Genomic DNA, 16640 nt, shown 5'->3' on the forward strand with positions numbered 1-16640 from the left:
AGGAAAGGGACAGCTTCTACTATGTGCCATATAAGTGCCTGATATAAAATGTATTTGGGTATGATGATCACATAGAATTCATTGTTTAATGCAGTAGATGGGAGACTTTTTACTCTTTTTTTTTTTTTTTAATTAAAAAATTTTTTTTTTAACTTTTATTTTTGAGCGAGCGAGCATGCATGCAGGGGAGGGGCAGAGAGAGAGACACACACACACAGAATCCGAAGCAGATCCTAGGCTCTGAGCTGTCAGCACAGAGCCCCCCACCTGGGGCCTGACCTCACAGACCATGAGATCATGACCTGAGCTGAAGTCGGACGTCCCACCAACTGAGCCACCCAGGCACCCTGGGAGACTTTTTACTCTGATGATGTTTTGGCTCTTATTTATTTATTTAGTTAGTTATTTAGTCATTAATTTTTACATTTATGAGAGAGAGACAAAGTGAGCAGGGGAGAGGCAGAGAGAGAGAGGGAGAGAGAGGATCCCAAAGCAGGCTCTGCACCATCAGCAGTGCAGAGCCCCTTGAGGGGCTTGAACTCACCATGAAATCTTGACCTGAGCTGAAATCAAGAGTTGCTTGCTTAACTGACTGAGCCAGGCAGGTGCCCCTATTTATTTGTTTGTTTGTTTGTTTGTTTATTTTATAAAGTTTATTAGCTGAAACCAAGACTTGGGATGCTTAACCCACTGAGCCACTAAGGCACCCCTGTGTTTTCATACCTCTTATTTTCTTATCCCTTCTTCTTCCTTCTGCCTCTATTCCCATCCTGTTTACATTTTAGAAGAAAGTGACAGGCTTGGTGGGAGGGAATTTAGTAAAATTGGCATATGTCAGAGTGAGTCTTAATTATAAGGGTTACCTTGTGGGTTTTTTTTTTTTTTTGACAGTTACTGGAAGATTGGAGAGTTGAGATTCCAACATCGTGTTAATAACTCTGTTTAATGCAGATGCAACTTGGCTTCCCTGTTACTGCATTGAGGAATCCACAATCCTATATCTTGTGCATTGTGACAGTTAACCATTACTGTGGGTACTTTTAATTTTAAAATTTCCTGATTTGCATTTAAATGAATCATCCTAACATTGCATCAACTTAACCTTGCTGGTAAAAAAAAAAAATGGCACGGAGTAGCATGGTAAGGATATTCTAAAGTCTTGGATTGGACAGGTTTTAAGAATGATGTGGCCATTCTGTTGTAAATGAACATTTAATGTCTTTAGAGAAGGTGAGAAGCTCTTCTCACCAGTGAGGCAGTTTGCCAACAATCAGCCTCCTTGGTTCTGATGGAACTATCCTTTTATTTTTCTGCTCATTGCTTCTCCATTTCTCTATCATAAAGATTGCTAGTCATACGCCTACATCTGTACCCCTTTCTGAATTTATAGCGAACTTTTGCGTAATAGCCAGGATTGCTATTTATAAGGTAATGAAGACTGAATAACTACAGTTTAACTTTTTATTTAGTTCCACTAAGCATGTTCCCTCCTGGAAAAACCTAAGGTTGCTGTAATTCATTAAGGTTGGCTAGCTCTAGTAGGTTTTGTAATAGATCTTGTGAAGGAGTGCTCTGTAAGTTAATTGGAAAACTAGAAACTGCCAACAGTTTAAAAGTTATTTGTTTAGCTACTCTAAATAATACCATTAGTTGTAGAGAAGCAGAAGATATGATAAAGATTAAGGCAGGAGCTTTGTCTTGGTAGGCTTGTAAATATTTTAAAATCAGTTTGCATAAATTCATTTCAACTAATACTGTGTCTGCTCTGCATAAAGCAGCTTGCCAGCAACTTAGGAGATATAAAGAAGCATAAGCATGGTTATCATCCTTAAACTTAAAATATAGCTAGGAAAGCCATAGGTTAAACTTGGGAAAAATTAATTACATTTAATAAAATAACTCACAAGCTGTTGAGAGAATGCAAATGAAACAAATACTAGAATTTCAGTGCTGGAAGGACTTGGAGCCTGGGATTCAACCCCCTTTATTTTATAGGTGAGAAAACTGAGGAGCCAGTAAGGTAACTGGACTTGCCCAAGTCAGAGAGTAAGTTAGTGACAAAGCTAGTACCAGAAGCCATGTTCTTTCCAGAGAACATATTCTCATTAGATTTAAATGCTCTACTTGTACTTTCTGAAATCCTTTTTGGGTTGGGGTCACCAGAAGCATAACTTGGCTCTGTAGTATAGTTTAATAATGTTCGGCATCACTTTTGGCAGGGTCTTTGATTAAAGGTGCTGCACAAGGCACTCTGCTTCCATCATGGTTATTGAAAGACTTGAAAACACCCTGAATGGGTTCTCAATTTTCAAGTGTCAGTATATTTCAAGTTTTTCAATGTGAGTGAGTGATTGAGTCCTTTACGTTAACACTTTTAGCAGCCAGAGTCTGGTAAATTTTTATCGGGAGGTTGGAGACCTCCTCAGAGACATTACTTAATAGAAAGTGGAGTTCTGGAATATAGAACTGGAAGGGACTTCAGGGGAGAATCTTGTTCACTGTTTGCAAAGTCTGGACCAACAGAGCAAGCATACTACTAAGACATGTTTGTCTCACACTGTGGCAAAATATTTTTGAGTGAGTTGCTGACACTAAACTTGTGAGACTTCACATAAATATGTGCATCTCTGGGTCTTTTGAAAAAATTCGTATGATCTGCCAACCCTACATCTGCGTGATAGATAAAGAGTGCCTGGATTTACCTCTCCTGGCTTCTACTGGTGGTCTCCTGGAGAGGTCGGGTATCTTTTTTAATTTATTATTGTGCTTATACTCTACCTTTTTTCAAGTTAAGAAGAAAGTGGAATTATTTTGTATCCCAAAGTATCAAAATTAGAAACAGAAAAGACCAAGAGGGCTTTTTTTTTTTGAGAATGTTTTTATTACTAACGAGTGTGCAGATTTTTGGGGTACTCTTGTTTTTTCTCTAAGCTAAAGCTAGCTCTTTTCATGTGTCAGAGAAGCCTTTGTGTGTGTGTGTGTGTGTGTGTGTGTGTGTGTGTGTGTGTGTGTGTGTTTGTCTGTCCTGACTTGGTCGGTCTGAACTTCACAGGCTTACCTTGGGCAGCTTCCTCTCTGTGGTTTCTCTGGAACAGCCTTCCTTCTCTTTGGCAACTTCCTGGTGGCCTGAGACCCTCTTTCTCAGCTCAGGGCTCTCATCTTGGTCTCCTCTTTTGCTCATGAAGGCCCGAGTTGTGGATTCTAAAGCTTTAGGAGTGCATTTGTGCTGTTTGGACCTTGATTTGCTGGTTTTCAAAAGTTACCAAGTCCTCAGGCCTAGTGGCTTTCCTCAGTAGGGGTTTGACTAATTGCCCTTCCCTGGGTGCCTTCTTTTCAAGACTTTTTATTTCAAGAAAAAATGGAGGGGGTGCCTGGGTGACTCAGTCAGTTAAGTGTCCAGCTTTGGCTCAGGTCATGATCTCGAGGTTCACCAGTTCAAGCCCCCCCAGAGAACTGGGCTCTCTGCTGACAGCTCAGAAGCTCAGAGCCTGGAGTCTACTTTGGATTCTGTTTCTCCCTTTCTCTCTCCTTCTCCCCTGCTCTCTCTCAAAAATAAATAAACATTAAACAATTAAATATATATATAACATTAAAAACAAAAAAATGGGGCCGTTTATTTCTTTGGGAAAGTGAATTGTTATATTGTTGTACTTGTTTAATAATTAAAACACAAATGTGACCACCTGTCTACTTGAAAACTAGCTTCACTTAACTTACCTCTTGGCACCTTCCCTGTATTACCCTTACCCTTGAAAGGTTTTCTGTTTCATTTGTGTTGTTGCAGTGGCTGTGGAATGCTAGGATACAGGAATGCAGAGTCTACGGGGCAAATCATTCTTTCTGAAATGTCTTATCTGTGACATTTGATGACATTTGCTTTAGCTGTTGTCAGCCCTTTAGCAATCTAGAGCACTCCATCTCCTAAGGTTTACTTGGGCTGATCAGTTTTGTGGGCAGATAACCTTTAAAAACCAAAGTGTAGGCCTGACATAATATAAGTGTGTAGAGCAAATTTGCCCACTTGCATTGAAACAAATTTCCTGGAAACTGGCGTTCTGTGTTACCAGATTAAGCAAATCCAGATTCCTTCTGGCATCCAATCTCCAGTGATTCTAGGATGTTTTGATGCTTATATAAATCTGTGAAATGTTAGATGATGCTTGCATTAATGTTTTCAAAAATTTCTAAAATGTCTACCTGTTGTGCCTCAAGCATGCATTTATGGGAGAGGACACAAACATTTTTATATTAAAGTTGTCAAGAGTGGGCTTGTCACAGACAGGTGCAGTTCTGTCTTGTCCTGGTCATCATTTTAATGTATAGAATTTAGGTGTTGATGTTGCTTTCCGTAGAGTCTAGAACTGCGCTGTCTGATGAGGTAGTCACTAGTGGTTGTTTGAATTAATTAAAATGAAATAAAATTAAATCAATTCCTCAGCCACAGTAGCCACATTTCAAGAGATCCTTCTCCCTCTTCTCTTTGTCTTCCTCTCTTATCCTCTCCTACTTCTCTCCTCTCCTCTTACCTCACTTTCTTCCCCTTCCCTTCCTCTCTACTCTTCCCTTCTCCCCTCTACTCCTACCCCTCCCTCTGTTTCCATCTCTTCCTTCATTTCTCTCTTCCTTGTGTCTCCTCTTTCTTCTTTCTTCCTTCTTCCCATTCTCCCACTTTCCATTCCTCTCTATGTATGTAACTTATATTTAGTGTGTTATATTTTTCTGAACCAAGTGAGATGAGAGTAAGTTGTAGACATCATGCCCATTATATGTAACAAGGACATAACTACAGTATAATTGATGAAAATATGAAAATTTGACACTGATACACTATTACCTAATTTAGAACTTACTCAGATTTTATCATTTGTTTCAATTTTTTTTTCCTTCAAGTACAGTTTCATTCCAGAGTTACTACATTTAGTTGTCATGTCTCTTTAGCCGCCTTTAACCTGGAAGAATTTCTCAGTCTATCTTTGTTTTTTTCTGACCATGACATTTTTGAAGACTGTAGCCAATTAATTTGTAGAGTATCCCTCACTTTGAGTTTGATGTTTCCTCATGACAAGATTGGGGCTAGTTTTGCTAGGAAGGAAATAGCAAAGTAATGTGTCCTTCTTTAGTGCATTCTGTCAGGAGGTATATGTTGTCAATTTGTCCTGTTGGAGATGTTGATTTTGATCACTTGGTTAGGTGGTATCTGCCAGGTTTTTCCATTTTAAAGTTACTCTATCCCTCTCTCCCTTTGTGATGAGTAAATAATCTGTTGGGAATTAGCTTGAGACTATGTAAATATTCAATTTCTTAGAAAACTTTCAGCCACTTGGTTTAGCATTCTCTGATGATTCTTCCCTGAATCAATTATTATTATGATGGTTTGTAAATGGTGATTTTTTTTCTGAATACATTATTTCTTCTACATTTATTAGTTTCTTATTGTATGGAGGAACTTTTCCTTCTCCTCTATTCATATTAACCTGGTCTCTCAGATTCTAATTTTATTGAGTGGATCATAATCTGTTTAATCTTCACAAAAAATTCTCTGAAGGTAATGATTGTCTCATTTTACAAATGAGGAAGGAAGTTCAAAGTGGTTAAGTGATAATCAAATATACCTCTTGATGGTATTGTCCTTACATAAAGATGTAAAGATTACAAAATAAAGATTCTGCTTTTTTTTATTATAAAAGTAGCTTTTTAAAATGCCTGTATAATTTTATAGTATCAGAAAATACAGTTAAGCACAGAGAATGTTAAAACTACCCATTATCCCCAACTCTTAGAGATAACACCATTGTTAATATTTTGGTTTATATATCTAGATATTTTTATTCCTTTCTGCAGTTATACATTACATAGTTTTGAAATCTCTTTATCATCTTCAATCATATATATTTTGAACATTTTCTCATAAACTTCTGTAACATTTCCCCCATTTTTTTTAGATGAGAAATTTCAGGTGTACAAAGATGCTAAAATAATAAATCTGAAAACACTTATCCTCTACGTAGGTTTAATAGTTATGAGTGTCTTTTCACAATTCCTTGATCTCTCTGTGTATATATTTTAACTTTTGCTGAACTGTTTGAAAGTTGCAGACATCTTTATATTTCACCCCCTAAATATTGTAGCATGCATCTCCTAGAAAGTTACTTTTCTACAGAGCTACAGTTTCAATATCATACCTGTGAAATTGAGGAGTAATTCTGTAATAACATCTAATATTTAATAAGTGTTAAACATTTACCACTTTCCTTACAAATGTCTTAATAGCTGCTTGTTTCAAACTGTTGTCCAGACAGGGTACATGTATTGCATGAGATTCTTATGTCTCTTGAATCTATTTGTCTAGAATAGTCTTCTCACCTTCTCCCTCCAAGTACTGACTTTCTGAAGAATTAAGGGCCTTTTATCTTATAAAATATGCTACATTCTGAATTCGTTTGTTTTCTTATGGTGTTGCTTAATATGCTTCTGTATCTCCTAGAAACTTGTTTCTTATGAACTTGAAATAGGATAGATTAGGGTTTTTTAACCTGCAGTGCATTTGGATTGGAAAAATTTTGTCTTTGTTTTCACTATTAACAGGAATTTAACATTTCCTTCTGTTATTAATGTAGATAACAAACTACTTTTCATTTGAACCTGTAACTTTATCACCAGTAGGAATCTCAGTGCTTTTCATATCTGTAGTAATTATAACACGATACCATGAAAACAAGTGCATGTTCATTATTACTTTGAAGTAGTCATCAGACTTCTTGCCAGGTTTTATTTAATGTTAATAAAGAAACACATGTATTACTGTTTCATTCATTTGTTTGTAAAGTATCTTGATAACCAAATTTCAGTACGTATGTTTCCTTTGTAATCCTTTGAATTGTGTTTTAGGCATTTGAAAAAACATTCTAAGAAAGGGCCTTTTAGTTGAACTATCTAATACAGAATCCAATACTAGCTACAGGTGGCTCTTGAACAGGTGAAGTGTGTCTTGTTTGACTTTAAGTGTGCCCTGATTGTAAAACACATCCCATATTTGCCCACTTAGTACTTATGTAAAATATAACTTAAAAAATACTGAATATATGCTGAAATATTTTTTTGGATATATTGTGTATAGTCACATTTCTTTTTAGGCCCCCCCCCCCTTTTTTTTATTTTAGAGAGCGAGAGTGGGGGAGAGGGGCAGAGGGAGAGGGAGGAGAAGAGAGAGAAAATCCCAAGCAGGCTTCACATTCAGCACGGAGCCTGATGCGGGGCTCCATCCCACAACCCTGGGATCATGACCTGAGCTGAAATCAAGACTCGGCTGCTCAACTGACTGAGCCATCCAGGCACCCCTCTTTTTAGTCTTTTAATATTGTTACTAAAAAATTGAATATTACCAGGTGGCTTACATTGTTTTTCTATTGGATAACGTTGGTCTTTAGGTTTTACTAGACTGCCAGAAGGTTTGATGGCATTGAAAAAGGTTTTGAGTTCTTACATAGAGGCTTCATTAGACTCTGGTTAAACATTTTTGCAGTAACACTGCAGCTCAGTCACACTGAGGCTCTTGAGAAACATTTAAAGCTTTTTTTTTTTTCATCAAGAGTACTTAATAGGTAATACAGAATACTTTAAACATCTTCATATTGGGAAGCATATAATATTAAGTGTTTCATTATCAACGATGCTAAGTTTAGTTATTTGTTTAAGAGGGTGCCCATTAGATCTCAAATTTGTAAAGGTATGTCTTGGCCCCTTGTAATTGGTAACCTGTTAAGTTATACTTTGGCACCTTACAAGTATCCTGTTCCCCCAGTAGCCTTTCACTTAATGGTGTTAATATCCATTGATAATCTTTGCCTGAATCAGTTACTACATTGGGGTTTGCAAAATGGTCATTTTCTAATTCTGTTCTACCTTCATGGTAAAGAAATTCCCTCGCCACTGTCTTTTTCTTAAGAGGATCTTTATGGTCATAGGATATCTTTTTATGTACCTTCCTGCCTGCCTATCAGTCAGGCAGTTGTAGTCATTATATTTTTTGATACTCAACTTGTCAGAAATTTGCCAATGGAACCTTTGTTTCCTCTGTGTTTTGATAGGTGAGTCTTTGTACCCTTCTTTGCTTTCTGCAGAATAGGATAACTCAGAGCTGGAGTAACTTCCCTCCCTGCTTTTTTTGGAGGAGTCTTGGTTCCCTTTAATGGAAAGTGGCATTTAATAGAAATAAAGACCTGAGCAGCGAGAACAGTGTTTTTGTTTTTTTCCCTGTAAATTTTGTAAACATTGTTTTTAAGAGTGGTACAGTATTGTGTGATCGGTTGTGTGCTTTATTCAGGGATCTCTTTGAAATTTGTGCTTTATTATGATTGTATGCAGTGCTGTTGTGAACATCATTGTATCCAGCTTTTTCCATGCACCTTAATTTTTTCTTTAGAATAAAATTCGGGAAATGGAATTTCTGGATCATAAAACACCCTCTTCTAGGGTTTTAAATATCTGTCAAGTTGGTTGTCTGAAAGTTTGTATTTGTGTTTACTTCAGTTATGTACCTCACCTTTTTTCCTTTTGTCTTTAAGGCACTACTTGAAAAAAATTTTTTTTAACATTTATTCATTTTTTGAGAGACAGAACGTGAGGGGAGAGAGAGGCAGAGAGAGGAAGTCACAGAATCCAAAGCAAGCTCCAGGCTCTGAACTGACATCACAGAGCCTGACATGAAGCTTAAACCCACAGACCACAAGATCATGACATGAGCTGAAGTCGGACGCTCAACTGACTGAGCCACCCAGGCGTCCTTTAAGTCACTACTTATACAAGCAGTCACTAACTGTTGGGTGTTTTCATTGAAGTCTTCCCCTAGACTTAAAGCCTCTAATGGAAGTTTACCTTGACACTGATACATTGATATTTGACTAAGTGCGACTCGAAATTTCTTCTGGCTATGAGTGATAATAGCTGTAGGTGCAGAGGGCAGCAGACTTAAGCATTATGTTTTAATAGAGTAAGACAAGATGTTCTCTAAGAATCCATCAAAAAATGAAGGAGTTATACCTTTTAGGTAATACTGCATTAGAAATGTTATGGAGTATGAAAAATCAGAATCAGGCCTTCATTCACTTTAGCTTTTCATCCTGCTTCTAAGTTGTTATGGAAAAACTAGAAATAGACCTGGCTTGGTGCCAGAGAAGCCCAAAAGGAAAAGCTCTATGTGTTTGGAAGTGCTTCTTGTGGTACCTCTACTGTTTATAAACTTGGCATCTGAAAGTGTAAGAGGTTAAGAGTTACTGGGCCCTCTTGTACAGGCTAGTAAGAATTTTTCCCCCTCTTGTGGTGAATGTAGCTTTGTTGTTATAAAACTCCTTTATAAAAGTAGAAGATTTGTTATATATTTCATGTTTGTGTTTGATGTTTGCCTCACTTTGGCCTTTTGTTTCCTTTTCAGAAATGACTGCTGTCCATGCAGGCAACATAAACTTCAAATGGGACCCCAAAAGTCTAGAGATCAGGACTCTGGCAGTTGAGAGACTGTTGGAGCCTCTTGTTACACAGGTAAAAATCTGCAAACAAATACATAGGTGTAACATGGTTCCATAGTAGTAGTCCTGGGAAACAAACACAGAGCGTGGTTACTTAATTCAAAGCCTTATTTTGAGTGGTTGAGTTTAAGTTGATAGTATTTAGACGATTTGGCACCACTAATTATTTAAATATTGATGCATGGATTCTTTTAACCCTATAGGAGCACAGTTACTGCCATTTTATTGAGGCTTATTGGCATTAATCGGGGGTTAGTGGTATGTAATGTAACTTACCAAATGTTTGTATTTTGTAGACATTTTCTTGGCATCACTCTTTCCTTGTAAAGTTACAGGTTATATTCAAGAAAGATGGCCTTCCTTGACTCTGAAGTCTCTTCCCCATGCTTAGGGTGCCTGGGTGGCTCAATTGGTTAAGTGTATGACTCTTGGTTTTGGCTCAGGTCATGATCTCACGGCTCATGAATTTGAGCCTCAAGTCGGGCTCTGTGCTAACAGTGCAGAGCCTTCTTGGGATACTCTCTTCCTCTCTTTCTGTTTCCGTCCCCCCCCCCACCCCCCAAATAAATAAATAACAGACTTCTCTTTGTCTAGGATCAGTTAGTTGGTAATTTGAGGGTGTAGGTTTGGTTATGTTCTGTTAGAAATACGAATATCACTGTGTGCTGATCTTTCATTAATTGTTAGCCACTAGTATAAAAAATACATATACACACACGTATATATACATATGTATTTATATATTTTAATATACATGTAGAAGTGTATGGTAAGACTCAGGAATAGGTACTTTATTGGAGCCCATCCACTGTAGCTCTCAGCAGTTCTTTTGTGTGGCAAGCTACACTAATAACAAATGTTTAGTCATCTTCAACCTACAGATCAGCTGGTATTTTATATATATATATATATATATATATATATATTTTTTTTTTTTTTTTATTAACGTTTATTTATTTTTGAGACAGAGAGAGACAGAGCATGAACAGGGGAGGGTCAGAGAGAGAGGAGGACACAGAATCCGAAACAGGCTCCAGGCTCTGAGCTGTCAGCACGGAGCCCCATGCGGGGCTCAAACCCACAGACTGTGAGATCATGACCTGAGCCAAAGTCGGACGCTCAACCGACTGAGCCACCCAGGCGCCCCTGGTATTATATATATTAATGATAGTTAAAATTCTGGGACTTAAACCATCATCGCACTAGGCTACTTTGGACAGTCCTTCCTTTCTTTCTTAAGAGCTTTTACTAATTAATTGCTGAGAGTTTTATGAATAAAATGTGAAACAATTCAGAAGCAAGTTACCTTAAAACATTTTGCACAGGTTGAAAACCGGACAATGTGACTTCCATGTAAAGCTAATAAGTTCATTGTTAATCTCTTTCTGGAACTACTACTAGTACTTCTTTTTTAAATGTTTATTTTATTTTTGAGAGAGAGAATGTGCATGCCCTGGGGGAAGGTAGAAGAGCGAGAATCCCAAGCAGGCTCTGCACAGATAGTGGGGCTTGCTCCCATGAACACTGAGATCATGATCTGAGCCAAAATCAAGAGTTGGACCCTCAACTTACTGAGCCACCTAGGCATGCCTCTTCCTGGAGCTTCTTGATGACATGTAGAGATGTCTAACATGTTTCTAATCAGTTTTTAATATGTAAAATGAAAATAAAAACCTAGTTGTCATGTTTGAAAAATTAAAATATTTTTTATCTTGCACATTGAGGTAGCTAAATTATTTTAGGACCTAAATTTAGTGTCGTTGCAGTATTTCTTTCTTTTTTTTTTTTTTTTTATTTAAAAAAAATTTTTTTTTCAACGTTTATTTATTTTTGGGACAGAGAGAGACAGAGCATGAATGGGGGAGGGGCAGAGAGAGAGGGAGACACAGAATCGGAAACAGGCTCCAGGCTCTGAGCCATCAGCCCAGAGCCTGACGCGGGGCTCGAACCCACGGACCACGAGATCGTGACCTGGCTGAAGTCGGACGCTTAACCGACTGCGCCACCCAGGCGCCCCGCAGTATTTCTTAAATACGGAGAGAGTATGTGTTATTTGTTAATGCTTAGTGGAATTCATAAATGTGATGTTTCATTTTGTTGTGAATAATTTATTTTCCCTGTCTTTAAAGATGGTAGTCTTTCTGTTGTTTTCATTTTAAACGACTGCAGTTTAATTTGTAAAAATGAAACTTTTAGGTTACAACTCTGGTAAACACCAATAGTAAAGGGCCCTCGAATAAGAAGAGAGGCCGTTCTAAGAAGGCCCATGTTTTGGCTGCATCTGTTGAACAAGCAACTGAGAATTTTTTGGAGAAGGGGGATAAAATTGCAAAGGAGAGTCAATTTCTCAAGGAGGAGCTTGTGGCTGCTGTAGAAGATGTTCGAAAACAAGGTAGGTCAATATTGCTTTTAATACAGAGAGAGGCAGACTTTTTTAGGAAATTGATCCTTGAAAGTGACCTTTTGTGGTCAGTATTCTCATTGTTATGCTTGCGAATTGCTCAGTAACTTATAATATTAAATTATTGGAGATGTATTAAGTTGTACTGCCTTTATTTTTAATCAGGAAAGATGCTAACAGAGGAACAGTTTATTTGGAGTATCTGAATTGACTTCTTTTGGGTTTCCCAAGTAATTGTTGAGTCTTAAATGTTCTAACAACAGTTTAATAGGAAATAAATGGGGTAGAAGTTTACCTTTAATCCTATGTAATACCTGTTTTTAATTCATGCTGAAGACACAAAGGTGATAAAATGGAAAAATGTGCAACCATTCTGAAAATACCCTAGAAGTTGCCTCATTCTGTCAGGCTGGTGTGTTAAATTAGCCATGCATACTGGAAGTGGTTTGAGTTTGAAATAAAAACAAATCTTGGCTTAAAGGAATCCTCTTTTGGGAAACTTAGAATTAATAAAAAGTGAAATTTGTAACCCACAGCTTACCAGTAGTGCCTACTAGAAAAACTTGTCTTTATGATGCTATAAGTATGATAAGACTTCATATCTGGAGCCTTAAATTCTTGAACCTTGTAGTTGTGTGATAAACTGCTGGTCCAGCAGGAGGACTTAAACAAAGACAGTTTTTTGTAGAGCAATTATATATCATCTAAGGTGAATTGAGACCCTACTCTGTGCAGTTGTTTTACTGACCTTTGGGAGAACCTTACTGGATCTCACTGGTGGCTGACAGTGGACACATTCATCCCTGTGACAGTACCCAGAAAAGGGCAGTGCATTAAAAGAAGATGCTATCTCCAATTGTTCTGAAATTGTAAACTAAAAACCTTGGATGTTAAATGTTTTTTTAATTTTCAGGCTGAAGATAAATGTTTCTAATATTGCCAATGATGAGATTATTTAAATTCCATATTACTAACTGGGTGGATGTATTAGTTATCTACAGCTGTCATAACATAAATTACTATAAACTTGGTGGCTGAGAACAACAGAAATTTACTCATTCACAGTTCTGGAGGCCAGGTACCTGAAATCAAGGTGTCAGCAGGGGTGAATCTTTCTTGGGGGCTCAGTGGAAGACTCTTTTGCATGTTTTCTCCTAGCTTCTTGGAGAAGCAGCAATGCTTGGCATTCCTTGGCTTGTCGGCTTGTCACTCCAACCTTTTCCTTCCATGTCACATGGCATTCTCCCTGTGTGTTTCTGGGTGTAAGTTTTCCTCTTTATAAGGGTATCAAACACTGAATTAGGATCCCCCCCTAAATCTGTTTTGCCCTCATGTTAACTTGGTTATATCTGCAAATATCCTATTTGCAAATAAGGCCACATTCATAGGTTATGGGTGAACATGAGTTTTGGGGGGACACTATTCAATCCATTAGAGTGGGCTTTGAATGAATTTATTTTAAAGCAGTTGAATTGTCTAGTTCAGGATGATTTTTGAGCTTCTTGTTCAGGAAATCAGGATGGCTGTTACTTCATTGTCCTCTGTGAGAAGGTTTTGCTCTTCAGTCCTTTTTGCCTCAAAATAATATTATCAGATGAATTTTACCAAATATTGATTGAGTCTAGTAACTAAGACACTTATTTTCAAAATACATTTAATTGTTACAGGTAACTTGTAATTTCGTTCTATATGTGTTCCTTGTTTCAGAAGTTTATCTGATGTAAATTTGTAGCAATCATGGTATAATACATGCCCCCTGCCCCCCAAATGCCCCACAGTTTTGAATGCATATCTAAATTTCTGTTTTCTTGTTTTTATTTATACCTGAAAAAATTTTTATGTTGTTCTGAATTATAAGTACTTGTCTTTTCTAGTCCAACTTTGCAATTATTTATCATCATGATCTATTCACCATAATTTGCCTTCTCTCCTTGCCTTTTCTCCTTGCAAAAAAAAAAAAAAAAGCTAAAACTAAAAAATATAACTGTCTCCCATCATCATTACTGCATCAGTTATGAAAAGCTGAAGTGCCTTGCTTTTATCTGTTGGCTTACTTTTTTTTTTTTTTTTAAGAATCTTAAGTAGTATGAAACCCTCTCTCCTGTCATAAATAGAACAAAGTACATGTTATGACAATGGTTAAGTGCAGATTTTTTAATCAACCAAACCTTGTTGGTTATGTTGTTGAAGCTGTTTGCTCATCATTTGAAACCATGTAGTGGCATTAATATGTTTGCACATTCTTTGACAGCCCTCCCTTAAGTAAGTGGAGCCTGACTTTGATACTCTTGAATGTATGTTGGATTTAAATACTTTAACCCCTGTAAAGAATAGAATATGGTAGAAGTGATGCTGTCTACTTTCAAAACTAAGTCATAAAGAGAGTATAGTATCTGTGTGGCTCTTCCTCATGGATTATTCAGTCTAGGGGGAAATTGTTAGTACCAGTTTGCCAAGCATGTGAGTAAGCAGCCTTGGGAGCAGATCCTCCAGCATTAGTCAGGTTTTAAACGATGGCAGCCCTGACCAACTCCAAATTCTTGACCCTCAGAAGACTCAGCATAATAAATATTTATTTTAAGCTATCAAATTTCGGGGGTATTTGTTAGACAGCAAAAGATAATACAAACACCTTTCCCAGGTGGTCCTGAGCACTTACACAAAACTCTAACCTAACTACTCTTTTACTGCTAATAGAAAACAGAGTAATTATGATTTATCTAGAACTTCATAGCAGATTGACTAACAGAGTTAGAATATAATTCTTTGCATTTTGAGTTTGTTGCTTATCCACTGGAACACTTCATTGAGAAAGGTTGTGTAAGAAGATTTCTTTGTTGTGAATCAATGTGAATTACATTAGTTTAGTACAAGTTGGCAAATTTTTTTTGTAAAGAGCTAAGGTAGTAAATATTTTAGACTTTACTGGTTATAAGGTCTCTGTTAACACAATCAGTTCTACATTTGTGTTGGGAAGGTGGCTGTTGGTAATATATAAGCACATGGGCATGGCTGTGTTCCAGTAAAACTTACTTAGAAAAACAGAGGGTGAACTAGATTTAACCCATAGGCTCTGGTTAGCTGACCTCATATCTAGGGTTTTCACAGACTGTTAAAGATAGGACCTTACTGTTTTTAAACTACTTATGTATTTATTTATAACACTTTGGAGCCCAAAGCTAAACTTACTATAGTTTTGAGTTTGTATAAGCCCTTTGCTTTCTCTGCAATCATCATTAATAACTAGAGGCTTGAATGTATACAGTTTTTCAGCATAACCTAATTTTCTTCTTGTATTTGCCCCTGATTACATGAATAATAAACACAAACATTTGTGAGTACATGAAAACCTTACCATAATAACACTGTCAGTAGGTACAATATTCACATACATACCCAGGGCCACTTTACCTCAAGCCTAATGCAGTGGACATGTGAGCCTCCTGTGGTAGATGGGAGCCAATTATCAATTGCATACCATACAAATTCTTGTGATCTAGGGGTTTCATTTTACTGCCAGTCACCTTGAGCTAGTTGTTGAGTAACTAACTACGTTATGTGGGCTGAGGCATGTGTACCTCTTCAATGTGCTCTTTTCTTTTTTGGGACCTTTTCCACCCCTACATGCACCATGCTGATTATATCATTCTTATCTTATACTTTTTCTTCCTAGCTCTTATCACAGTGGTAATTAGATAATTGGTTGTCTTCCCCTCTCCAGGTTCCAGTAGGACAGATAATTGACTATATTCTCCAAGAAGTGTGTGAGAAAAGGCTCTTGTCTCAAAAATTACAGTGAGTTTTCCTTCCTAGTGCCAAATGTAAACACAGGGTTAGGGTTGGAAAATCTTACCTTTGAAAAAATTGAGATATGATTCACATAACATAAAATTCATCCTTTTAAAGTATATGCATCTGTGGTTTTAGGATATTCACAGACTTGTACAGCCATTACCATTATCTAATTACAGAATATTTTCATCTCCCCAAAAGGAAATCTCATATTAGCAGTCAGTCTTCATACATACGTATACATATATATTTAACAATACCTAAAAAAGAGTATCTAAATGTATTTTATGAATCCTTGAATAGTGCTCTGACAAGAAAAAGAGGGCTCTTATCTGGGTAGGCGATATCCAAGGGACAGAGATGAAAAGGCCTAAATGCAACTTGTTTGAAAAGGGCAGACAGGGGCGTCTGGGTGGGTTGGTCAGTTAAGCATCCGACTTCAGCTCATGTCATGATCTCGCAGTTCATAAGTTTGAGCCCTGCTTCAGGCTCTATGCTGACAGCTGGGAGCCTGGAGCTTCAGATTCTGTGTCTCCTTCTCTCTCTCTGACCCTCCCCTGCTCATGATCTATCTCTCTCAAAAATAAACATAAAAAAAAAAAAAGGACAGACATTTAAAAAAAGGACAAGTGATGGTAGGTTGGAAGTAGAGTGATGAGGAATAGCTTCTACTAGAAGAGTTTTTAAAAATCCATTAGTTACAATTCATGGTTGGATCTCAAAGGCCAAGATCAGAGACTTACTATTGCATCTTGGACATTTCTTTGTGGTCAAAGGAGAAGGCTCAAAGAAGCTGAGGTACTGCTTCTGATGATAATGTGCTCAGGAAAGGGGCCAAATAGATAAATGATTAGTGTACTGGGCATTAGTGTATTTCCTGAGAAAAATCTTGTACAGCCAATCAGAGAAACCAGAGTGGGGTA

At 37.3% G+C, this 16640-nt stretch overlaps 1 protein-coding gene across 2 annotated transcripts in view; it reads left to right on the top strand.

The window, feature by feature from the left end:
• CTNNA1 (catenin alpha 1) overlaps positions 1–16640 on the top strand; it is a 177044-nt gene that overhangs the window by 20179 nt on the left and 140225 nt on the right. The window contains exons 2-3 of one of the 2 annotated variants that reach the window (XM_027076581.2): positions 9431–9537; positions 11721–11916. The exons of the other annotated variant lie outside the window; for it this stretch is intronic. Coding sequence (XP_026932382.1) covers positions 9433–9537; positions 11721–11916 — 301 coding nt within the window. The 5' untranslated portion in view covers positions 9431–9432. The remainder of the gene's footprint in view (positions 1–9430; positions 9538–11720; positions 11917–16640) is intronic. 2 annotated transcript variants of the gene reach the window in all.

The sequence above is a fragment of the Acinonyx jubatus genome, chromosome A1 (genome assembly GCF_027475565.1).
Source record: "Acinonyx jubatus isolate Ajub_Pintada_27869175 chromosome A1, VMU_Ajub_asm_v1.0, whole genome shotgun sequence".
NCBI lineage: Eukaryota > Metazoa > Chordata > Mammalia > Carnivora > Felidae > Acinonyx > Acinonyx jubatus.